A 12,089-nucleotide genomic window follows, 5' to 3' on the forward strand; every position below is an offset into this window, starting at 1 on the left:
TTAGTATTAAAATTCTAATAACTATTTTCGATAACACTTAGACAATCCTCTTAAGTTAAAAACAACTATGACACAAGGCTTTTTAATAACACACACACACACACACACACAAGGTTTTTTAATAAGTCTAAGCCTGGTCTATTTAATTCAATAGGCTTTTAAAAAAATCTAATCCAAACCTTTTAATTAAATAGGTCATTCCAGATCAGGCTTTATGTAGGTTAAGTCGTAGGCTCCTGTAGGCCGGTCTGGTCTATTCCCACCCCTACTCACGAATAATCCACTACACTTTTTTTTTATAATTTTACTTTATTTATATATTTTAAACAAATTATATATTAAGTTTTAATTGTATTTTAATTCATACAATATATAAATATAATGAATAACAAAGAAATGAAAGTTAAAAAATTAATAACTCGATTATATTTTTAGTTAAATGTATATTTTAAGTTTGTTATTTAATTATTTAACTATTAAGCTAATTGATTTATATTTTAAAAAATTATAGCAATAAAATCTTTAATATATATTATATATGTATATGTTGTGACAAAAAAATTGTCAAAAAAATATATATAATACTTGTACCCGTACTCATATCCAATTTAAGTGGATATTCTCCATCAAATTCGGGATAAGTCTAAGGACGATACCCACAAATGCAAGATTATTTGTTATGCCTATTAAGAGTTATTTTAATAATTAATTTTATCAAATAATTTTAATTCAATTAGTATGTTTATCACATTGTAATTTTAACTAATTTTTCAGCTATTTTTTTCAAATACGCCTTTTATATCTTTTTCTAAAATTCTCATTTCATTTAATTTTAGAATCTTAGCATAATGAAACATAAAAAATAACTACTAACAATACTCCTAATCACATGAAAACAAATTAAAAATTATTTTCATTAAAATAAATCAAAATACAATAAATATTAGTCTTAGCAAATAATAATACGTATAGATACCCAACAAATATTAAAGTTACCATCAAACATATTGTAATATTATATCCAAATTCTACGTACCCTTTTCATCTCTACTAGCAAACAGTACTTGTTCTTTTTTTAGTGTTATATACAAAATGCTATAATAGATAATAAAAAAATCGCAATAAACTTGAAAATATTTTTAAACAAGTTTTAGTGAAGTCACCAAAAAAGAAATATGTTAAAGAAATTAGGATGCGATAAGAACGAACTTGATTTTTGTGCTTTTATTATTAAAAAATATAATAATCTTATATAAGGTGACGAGTATTGATTGCACACTAGCTTTCCGCAACTATAAGTTTTTTAATTGAATTGGCTTGTTTGCTTTCTTGTTTTTATTGATTATATATTTATGTATATTATATATTCTGCGTTTGCCCCCAAAGTTTCGACTTCTTTTATTTATTTATATAATAATAATTTTATTTTAGTTGATAAAGGGACCTAACTTATAAAAGCGAAAGATGATTAAAAAATTATATAAGTTTCTAGGTGACATTAGAAAATTACCGCTCCAATTTACAGACAATGAATGAGGATTAAGGAGAGCTTCGTCAGTGGAGGTCTTTGTCAGAAAAAGTATGGCCGTGTAATATGAAAAAAGGAATTTTATAATTTTGTATTATCATTTTTAAAGAATAATTCTGTATTATCATAAAATCATGCAGTCTTATATTTAATAAGTTTAAGAAGGCAAATGTTTTAATAATATATGAACTTATGGAAACCATATTATTTATTTATAATTTTGAGTACTTTGTATTAGATTTTAAATTTGAAATCTACTGTTGTCATTGTAAAAATATACTATATGAGAAGCTATGAATAAATGAATTAGAATTAGAATAATTTTTTTTATGAATTTAATTTATTAATGATTTGTTGCTAAGGAGACAGTTAGCAAAAATTCAAAAGGGCTGTGATCTAAATCTACATCTAATTATATGTGGATTTCTTACCAATAATTTAACAGTATTTTTTAATTTTTTAATTTTTTTTTTTATCTTTTGACTGTCATAAGTGTCAAGATCATCCTCAAATGCGTAGCTGCCAATTAGATTTTTTTATTTTTTTTTACTGAAATGCCAATTAGATACTGAATCTGGAATTATTTGGAATATTAGCCAAGGAGAGTGTTGAGATTCCAATGTTCGTACTTTAAGTCAAATTTTGCATTGTAAATTTGATCGATCCGTATATATTTTGTAAGCTTCTCTACTTCTGGTTTCCTCCTCCCCTTAAATTTTCAATGAATCAAATTACGTACGAACAATGATACAATGCAAGTAGGACTTTAGACAAAGCGGATTAAAAAAAAAAAGGACTTTAGACAAAATGCATGTAAATACTTAAATATGTTTTACGATTTTATAAAAAAAAATACTTTTTGTTTTCATTCATTCTATATATTTATTTTTAATTCTAACAAAAAAAAATATAGAGAGTTGGTTGAATCAATTTGACTGAAACCAAACACCACACTATTCATTTAACCATGAAAACCGGCCTGATAAAAAATAAAGCAGTTCGAAATCGAATAAATCATAGACGTAACTAATTTCGACCAGATTCCTTAAAAAAATTTGGACCAGATTGTTGGATTTTTTTCAAATTTTAATTGGGCTTAATGCATTTTTAGTGACTCAAATATTATAATTGTGTGATTTATAAATATAAAAATATTTATTTATTATAAATATTAATCATATAAAATAAATATAATACACAAACTAATACTAATTTATTATAGTTTTGAGATACGTATCAGTTTTAACTTTTAAGAAAAACATATCGTAAAATTCCTTATGTGTGCCATGTGAAAGTGTAAAATTTAGCATCAATGCACCTATAACCTATTGTTGGAGACATGGTAGATTTGCATTACCTGGGTTTTGGGGCCTATAACATACGTTTCCTTGTGTATAGGTTATACTCGACTAGTTAAAACCAAATTTAAAACCTGATCCAATGCTTGAATTGAATTTGTGCCCAAAAAAAAACTATTACTTTGTTAAAGTGAGGAGTATAACAAATAAAAAAAAAACTCATCAATTAAGTTTAATGAAATTTCATTTTATTCACAGTTAAATTGAAAACAATGATATATTAATTATATGATTTATAAATGTTATATTATCCATCAAGAAAAATTCTACATAATTAATTTAACTCAACCTAAGTTTATTATGTATGAGATAGCGATTTATAAAGAAAAAAATATGTAAGAGATATTGACTAACCCTATCTTCGGATTGCAAAAAAATTTAAAAAATCCTTAAACAGAAATTTAAAGTAACTATCTATTTTCAGTAAAAAAAAAATTTATTTTCAAAATTAAAAAATAGTATTTTAGTTTGTGCAAAACACAAGATACATGTTTATTTAGAAAAGTAAAATTTATAATAAATATTTTTAATATATAATTTATATTGTAATTAGAATTTATAATTGAACATATAAAATATATTTTAGATTTACAATAAGTAATTTATATGGTGATACAAGATTATTTTAATTATTTATAATTTATTTAAAATTATAGAAATTTAATTTAAAAATAAAGACAAAAAGGTAGATTAAAAGAGGTAAGCGGTTAAAAGATTGAATATATGAATAAAAAAAACTAGGGTGATTTAAGATCACTGAGAACAAATTTTGGGGCCTAATTGTTAAATCGAAATAATTAAAAAATAAAATTAAGAAATATATTTGAAAGGAATAAAAAAAATTGAAAAATTCAATTAAATCTCAATATATTATATTAAGATGATAACTCCTAAAAAAGTCAATTATGGAGAGAAAAAAACTTCTAAAAATGCTCTTCTTAAGAAATTACTCCTAAAAACACTTCCATTGCAAGAATTATAGGAAATAGAAAGAAGCTAAAATACTTAGGGCCCATGGCCCATGATGATTCATTGAACAAGTTCTAAACAATAGAAAAGGCAGGCTTCGTGATTCCCACGAATAGGTAATTCGGCCCGAGACTGCAATAGCCAAACCTATAACTTCAAAATCAACCAAAAGCCCGACACTGAGATCAACACCGTTGCTCCATCCTAGTTTAAATCACCAAGGCCCTTGCTTTGTGCATTATTATTATTATTTTATTTTTACTAAATTAAGGTATCTCATAACTAAAAGTTATGAAATTAACTTTAAGACCTAGAAATCATTGAAATGAATTTTTTCTCTTTCGATAATTTTTTCTTATACATACAAATAGAAAATTAAATCTCTGTCATCATGTAGCAATAGTGCTAAACTTTGTTGGTTTTTGTGCAATATTTATATTTATATTATATTCTAATATAGATAAAATATTTAACATAGAACATGCTGAAACATTGGAGGTGTTGTAGTCTTCAAGAAATGAAAATTAAAAAATGTGCAAGACAGACAGGTAGGCACCCCGCCGTCTGTCTTTTCTTCCGCCTTCTTTGAATGTTTTTCCTCTTTTATGATTCTATATAGCATCTAGCCCTTTTTCTTTTTTGTTTGGAGCACTTACATCTCATTAAGATTTTTTTTTTTTTTACGGGTACATTAATATTATCATTCATAATTTTCCTCCTGCTAATGTTGATTTAATAATTGGTGTAACTTTTACTTCAAAAGTAATGGTAATATACAACTTCAAAAAACAATTGGTATATTGTGCATATGAGACATGAGATAAGCGAAAGAGTAAACGATAGTACTATTTTTTTTTCAAACGTGAGGATGAAAGGAATATATATATATATATATATATATATTGAAAAGACTATTTTGTCTTGCATAATATTTAGCTGTTAATAAGGAATCATTTTAATTATTTTGGATCAATTTAAACTACTTTGGACACTTATCATATTCCAATACCTTTTTTCGTTGGATTTATAATTTTATTTAGAATCAATAATTAGAAGTGGACATTTTAAAATATCAGTTGGAATAAGTTATTTTTCTAAGTTTTCCAAACATTTTTTATTTCATTTTAAAAGACCATAGTTGTTAAATTATAAAAAAAATGTAATTAAATATTAATCTTAAAAATTAACGCGAGAAAAATGTTTTATTTTTCACTTACCGAGCATACAAAAACAAAGATAAAATTTAAAAAAAATACTGTATTAATTTTCTGAAATACTAATAGATAAGATAGAGCTGTTCAAAACAATTAATATTTTGAAATGAAAGGAATAAAAAAAAATAAAGGATAACTATTCATGTTTAAAATAAATAATGTTTGGCATATTGATTTCGATAAGTTTCAAAAAAATCATTTGTTTATATTTTTCACCTTAGCAAGTTTACTTGAGTAAAACGTAAGCGTGACCCTAAACAAACCGCAACAAATAAAGAGTCAAATTATATGGTATCGACTAACGATAAACAAATCCTTTGTCCAATGTCATGGTTTCTATTAAACAAAACAACATGTCTCGCACCTCATAGACATAGAGTGATTTTAATCTTTTAAATTATAAATGTATGAATAAATATAACCTCAAAAACAGAAAAAAAAACAATTATAAAAAAAACAGAAAAAGCCAATATAACCGTTCCTTAAGAAAATAATGGTCCCACATTTGTATTTTTGAAAGAAAGTTTATCATATAATTTTTAAATTGTTTTATTAGTTAATTTCAAGTATCAGACAAAAAAAACATTTATTTTTTCCAAAAGAAAACTATTAGTTTCGACTAGAGTTGACAAACTAACTTGATGTAATTTGGGGACTTGAATCATTAATTAATTTAATGAAACAAATTAAAATTTCACTTCGCTAATTAAATGAGTTAAAGTTAAACTAAGCATAATTCAATTTTTTTAGTTCATAAACTAGTTTGTGATAAAAGTATGATCGGATTGGATTTCAAAAATCTATATTTGATTCAAACTCAAAATTTAAAGTTGAAATTAAACATTTCATCAATAGGTTTGGATTAGGTCAGTTGGCTCAACTTATTTAGTCATCTTTAGCAAAGATTGAATGAGAGGTAAGGAAATGGTGAAGGAATCTACCAAAAGAGAATAACATCTTCTGGGAACTTAAAACTAAAACTAAAAGACTTTTTTTTTTCTATTTCCAAAAGTGAATGTATAAAGTTTTAAAATTCATTTAAAAGAATGTTTTAACCCACTTTTATCCAAACAAAGTTTGTTTTCAAAATAAGTTTGAAAACAAACTATAAAAACCTACAACCAATCCAAACAAGACCCAATTTTTAAAATCAATTCCCAAACATCTAAGTTATTTTGCTTTTCTACTTTCATTTTTTTTATATTACTCATGTTCTTTCTTTTACTTTTCACGCCATTCCCCCCCCCCACTTATGCTATCTAAAAGTTAATTAGTTTATGAAAATTGGTAGTAGCAGTTGTTATTTTTTTGTCTTTTCACAACTTCACATACATCGGTAGCCTTTTATAGACTTATTTTTGGATCAAGGATAAAAATTAGATACACTTTTTTAAAATGTTTGTGTTGTTTTAAATTGAAATTTTATCTTGGTAAGTCACAAAATTAAGTTTGACATTTGGGATTGTCATTGATTATTAAGATAAAATTATAATTTTATTTACCACAAAAAATACTTATAAAACTGTGTTTAAATTTTATCTTTAAATAAAAATACAATTATCTCATAAATACCTTGCGTAAATTTGAGACGAATCTCAAATATATAGGAAAATTAAATATCACAAACGGGGAATGAAGATAAAATAAACGAAAATCATCTAAGATTGTTTCCCCAGCAACTGGCCCTTATGCTAGACATTGTTTAATTGGATAATGGATAGTGACTGTCCTTGAACCAATTTACTACGAGTTGTGCCTTTTGCGTAAAACGGATGTTACTAGATTGTACGTGCATTCACTTACTTCCAGCGTCAACTAGCATTCTAGCAATGCCAGAGTTAACAAAATCTCATAATAAAGATAGTAGCCTCTGTAATTTAATGCTAAATTTTTTTCACTTGACCTATTCATGAGTTTTTTTTATATGAAGCCTAAATGGAACAAATAACATTCGTGTAGTAGCCATAAAGCTGTGCACCCCATAAAATGAAAAAAAAAAATGTTGAAAGGAGAGATATCTTATCCTCCACACCAACGTAAATGGTGACTTAAAAAACAACACCCATAAAACTTAAATAGCGTGCATAAAGACATTAAATTAATAATGATATTAATTGATACGCCGTTATGTACAAATTTTGTGCTGTAGTGTATGAACCAAATTTGTTCTGCCTCTACCTATTCTGTGCCAACAAAGAATCCAATAGTCCTCTACTAGTATATTTAAATTTTACCATGGCCGACAACCTCTTTTGCAACTCCAAACTCTCTTAAATACTTCCCCCTCTTCACGCAGAGCATTTAAAAGGGTGGGGACACAATCCCCTCCAGCTGTATATGAATCAGTTTTCACCTACCAAATCCAACCCCAACCAACGAACAACAACTACTATCACCAAATCCCCCCTTCACTTTTTATGTACACAAAGCCCAAACCTCAAGCAAAGAATATTTGTGCTCTGAAAGTGGCAAATATCTTCCCACACTACTAAATTCCGCCCCTTTCTGCTTTTTTAAGAACAAGATTTTATCAAACCCAAATTGTAAAGATTCCTTCTCACGAGGCTCCCCAGACACAGTAACACTGCCCCACCAACCCCAACTGGTTGATCCTCCCTTTCTGCCTTCTCATGGCATACCAATGGCAACTCCTTGACTTTTAAATTGCTTAACCCTACTTTCTGCCTTACAGATTCCACGATTTTTGGATCAGCAGGGTATCCTATCGCATCTGTTACATAGAAAACATTTGATGCCATGTCCCCTATGGTAGATATCTCTGCCCTTGTCACATTCAGCCCATTTTCTCGGAAAGTTCTCATCACTTCTGCAAGAAGTCCTTGTCTGTCTTCGGTGCATAACTCTAGCCTAACACCCTGTATCCAAAAAATTAGCAGTTAATTAATCTTAGGCATTGCAAAGGGTCACAATAATCTAAGAAAGACCAAGGAAGTCTAGCTCAGATGATTATGCAAGATGGGTGAGTTATTGTAAATTATCTAGTATCTGTCTTCGATTCCATGGATAATAATAATAATAATAATCTAACAAAGAAAAGTGAGAAAAAGGATACTATACCTCAAATGCCCTTCTCTCCACTGCAGCTTGCAAGCATTGAATCACACGGTGTCGCTCTGGTTCTGAACTAATTGGGGTGCCATCCTTGTGTCTTATATAAAACTCCTGTAGTGAAAATCATTTAACGTTAATTTAGCATATGAACCAAGTTAAGGAACAAAATAAAACACAATTGATATCTAATAATTACCAGATACGCTTGGTCGATTGTTGTCTTGATAGTGGCATGGAACACAACATATTCCATTTCTGTCAAATTGCACACGACATCAAACAAAAGCTTAACTCGATCTTTGCACTGAACATTGACGACAGAATAACCCCTTTCTGCCCAATTTTGGACGGTGACAATTGGGGTATCAGAAGAGAATTTGAAAATGGGATTCCTCTGGTAATCACGGTCAGTGTACATCATTTGGTGCAACCTTCTTTCGGCATGCAAAACAGCATTAGTGACGGAAGTTTTTGCATTCCTAATATCGTTGTCACCCTTTAAAACATTTCTCAAACGTGCTTCAATGGTACTGATTCTCTGAGAGTCCTCAATAGGAGTCTCAGAATTGGAGTCTTTCACGTAGATTAAGGAGGCAATCCGGCCATTGTGAGTCCAAACCTTAGCATCGACCACATCACATTGCTGTTCAGCCAGAACAGCAAACACCTCCGAAAGAAGACCAACGCGGTCAGTGCCGGTTAATTCAAGGATCGTGAGACCGTTTGAGTGACTGGTTTTTCCATTGTGAATGCTACCAAGTGACTGATACATAACACAAACACAATAACCCAGAACTACATTAGTTGGCAAATCAATTTTAATCAATAACATTCAAGTTAATTATTAGCCACAATTAATACCTGTTCAATATAGCTTAAGACGCTCTCATCTGTGAGCTTGTTTCCGTTTTGATCCGTGACATGGAAAACTGTAAATTGAATTCAATGCAAGGATTGTCAGTGAAACCGGAATAAAAAATTGCCAATAATGTAAAGAAAGAGAAAGAAAAATTAGCTTACCATCCATGAACCACCTGCCATCAGAAGAAATGTAAGCCTTCTTAATTGAAAGGTTAAGATCAGAGAGAACTTGTACGGCATCAATAAGGATCCCATGCTTTCTGGCGCTATCAACCTACAAATTTTATCAAACATAGTCATTAGTCTTTTATTTTCACGATTTAGATGAAAACCAACAATCCATGTAAGAAAAATGATGGATTTTCGGGCGGGGGTTACCTTGACTATTGTCGCAGTGGAGCACACGGCATTGTCTATGACAACCCTGTTTCGTTGTGAATGGTCAAAGTCAGCGCAATTAAACATATTTTATGCCAAATTTCTAGGGCTTAATAGATAAAATAAAAAAGTAAAGTAATGTGAACGAAATGAAGAAAAACATTCTGGAAGAAAAAGGGGCAATTGAGTCATGAGACACGAAAACCAAAGAAAAGTCAGAAAATTGTTAAAATACAGTTGTCGGTACAAATCAATTTGAAAAAGGGGTGTGGATTAGATGAAACATGCTTTTCTCCGCCTTCGAGATGTTCACGATTTTTGACACATTCTTACAACATTAGAAAAAATAAATTATTAAACCCGAGGCACGCAAAAAAAGAAGTTGGAAGTTCGAATCGGTGCACGATGCATCTCACGAAACAATAACAATGTAAAATAAAATTAAGAATATACAAACAGACAAAATAGCAACTAATTTCAAAACATGATGCAGTTCTACAATGAAAATTCATAGTAAGAGGCTCAGAATAATGAAGAGAAAAAAAAGGGGATTTTGAGAAAGAGAAAGAAAAGAAGAACAATTAACAAACAAATTGTAGAAGGATTTTAAGAAAACTATAAACCACAACAACAATCACATAATCAGGGGTAAAAGAAGAATAACAGAAATAACCTCGAAGACAAAGAACAACGAATGAAATTGAGAGACAACAAACCTGGGGGTGCTCATGCGAATTACGAGTTTCTCGTACTCATCGGTACATGCTGGCCACTCCATCATTTGTGGAAAAGTATGTTGCGAGCTTGAATGAGAAACCCAGCGAGGAAAGAATAACCCTCTGCTCAGCACAGGGAAAAGGTAAGAGGTATTAAATACTAACACTACTTGCAGCCACCCGAAACGACGTGAACCGGTGAATCGAAACGTTTTGCAGTAAATACTCGTGATATGGGTGTCTGAGTCTTAAAGCTCAGCGGAAGTTATATATAGTAGACATTAAAATTCCAAACGGTGGCTTTTAATGCACTACCTCCTTCGATCAAATCGCCATAAACAACTCTTACCAAACTCGCTATAGTATGCGTTGTTGTGAGAGTGTGCGAGAGTTACTATTCTCTCTCTCTCTTTCTTTCTTTCTTCTTGCAAGCCTCTGCCTCTTTCTAAAACGGCACATATTACCTATTTATATTTATGGCATTTAATTCCCATCTTTATTGTTTTATTTGTTTACTTATTTAAATAGGTAGAGAGAGAGGGAGAGAGGTTCGGTGACAAACGCTTGCCTGCCCCTAATTCTGCCCGTGATGACCGGAGTTACTGTTTTTTTCACTGTTTGGGACACAGCAGCAGGTAAATCAACCAACCACGACGAAACACCAATCAAGGGTAGTTACGGTCCAGCTGGGACGACACGTGGAATTTCCTTGCTTGCTTTGGACTCAACAGCACAGTGGCAACAGACAGACCAGTGGGGTCCAGCCACGTGGCACCATGGGACCTTAGTAACAATCGAGTAATCTTGGTAAGTAAGGTGTGATTTGCCGACGCCAATTATGACGTCCGCACGTGACAACACCGCTCGTATCGGCTTTTCCCCGTCCCTTGCTTTGGCCAAGTTTCCTTGTATTTCTGCTTTTGTATCTTTGATCTTATTGTCTTTCCTTATTATTCTATATATACTCATGCTTGTTTCATCTATAATTTTTCTCGGTTTTCGTCCTTCACAAGGTTCAAATTATCATCCATCATTAATCTTAATACAATTACTTTCCCCTCAATAATATCTGTAATGAAAATTTTAAATTAGAAGAAATAAATTGCATACAAAATATTATGGATTATGTTATAAGAAGTAATTGTGTTATAGTAAGTAATAATGATAAAGAATCAATCGTATAATTTATCTAAAAAAATCAATCGTATAATTTATTTCAACCAACAACATTTTTAATTAATTCCAAATATTCTACTTCAATTGTTCTATCTTTTAAGTTGAATCATAAAGCAAATATCTCATTAACTTTTCGAACATAAAAATATTTGGAATGCCCAAATAAAAGTAGAATATTTTGAAAGGGAATATTCAGATATTATTCTAGAATTTGGTACTAGCTAGGTTAACTCTCACTAAATAATCTAGCCAATGACAGCATTTTTTTAAAACTCAAGTTTGTTTGTTTTTATTGGTTAGCTAAAATAAACTCAAGCTTATAACACATTTAAAGAGGTTTCTCACGTTACTAAACTCAAATTATATATTAATGAGTTATCATTTTTTACTTTATTTTTATATAAAAAAAAACATCGTATTGCTCTCCTGTAATTTTAAAAATAAGGTATTCCAAAAATATAAACAATATAATTATCTAAATATTTAAATACGTCATTTAACCTATGTTAATATTAAAGGGGGAAAATAACTTTTTTATAGTTTGAAGCATCTTCCTAATTTATTGAGTGAACAAAAATGATAATAGAAACAATTAAAAATCTCTTTTTTTTTAATAATCCAAATAAAGGGTTAAAGCGCAAGTAAATGGCTCCATTCAGAAACTATTTTTGTAGAAAGGGCAACAAATATGTCAACCGTTTAGGTATTTTGTACATGCGTACATATAGTAATTGATTAGCCATGATTTATTTGATAATTAATTAATTATAATAAATTGAAAAGGTGTAATTGGATTGGTTGCGAACAAAATACACGC

General features: G+C 29.6%; 1 protein-coding gene across 1 annotated transcript; it reads right to left on the reverse strand.

Moving 5' to 3' along the window:
* Positions 1-7,156: 7,156 nt before the first annotated feature.
* On the reverse strand, positions 7,157-10,587 carry LOC100794729 (ACT domain-containing protein ACR8). The gene is made up of 7 exons (XM_003549845.5): positions 10,097-10,587; positions 9,381-9,426; positions 9,162-9,276; positions 9,003-9,070; positions 8,338-8,904; positions 8,148-8,252; positions 7,157-7,945 (listed from the first exon to the last, which is right to left on the reverse strand). Exons 1-7 carry the CDS (start codon positions 10,159-10,161, stop codon positions 7,583-7,585), a joined length of 1,329 nt encoding a protein of 442 aa, XP_003549893.2. The 5' UTR covers positions 10,162-10,587; the 3' UTR covers positions 7,157-7,582.
* Positions 10,588-12,089: the final 1,502 nt, after the last annotated feature.

The sequence above is a fragment of the Glycine max genome, chromosome 17, assembly GCF_000004515.6.
Source record: "Glycine max cultivar Williams 82 chromosome 17, Glycine_max_v4.0, whole genome shotgun sequence".
Taxonomy (NCBI): domain Eukaryota; kingdom Viridiplantae; phylum Streptophyta; class Magnoliopsida; order Fabales; family Fabaceae; genus Glycine; species Glycine max.

Excerpts from the sequence above, each read along its gene's own strand:
- LOC100794729 (XM_003549845.5), bottom strand. The coding sequence starts at position 10,161 with ATGATGGAGTGGCCAGCATGTACCGATGAGTACGAGAAACTCGTAATT. Across the intron at positions 9,427-10,096 it reads ATTCGCATGAGCACCCCCAG|GGTTGTCATAGACAATGCCG; the intron begins GTTTGTTGTCTC and ends ACAACGAAACAG. Across the intron at positions 7,946-8,147 it reads TGGAGAGAAGGGCATTTGAG|GGTGTTAGGCTAGAGTTATG; the intron begins GTATAGTATCCT and ends TTTTGGATACAG.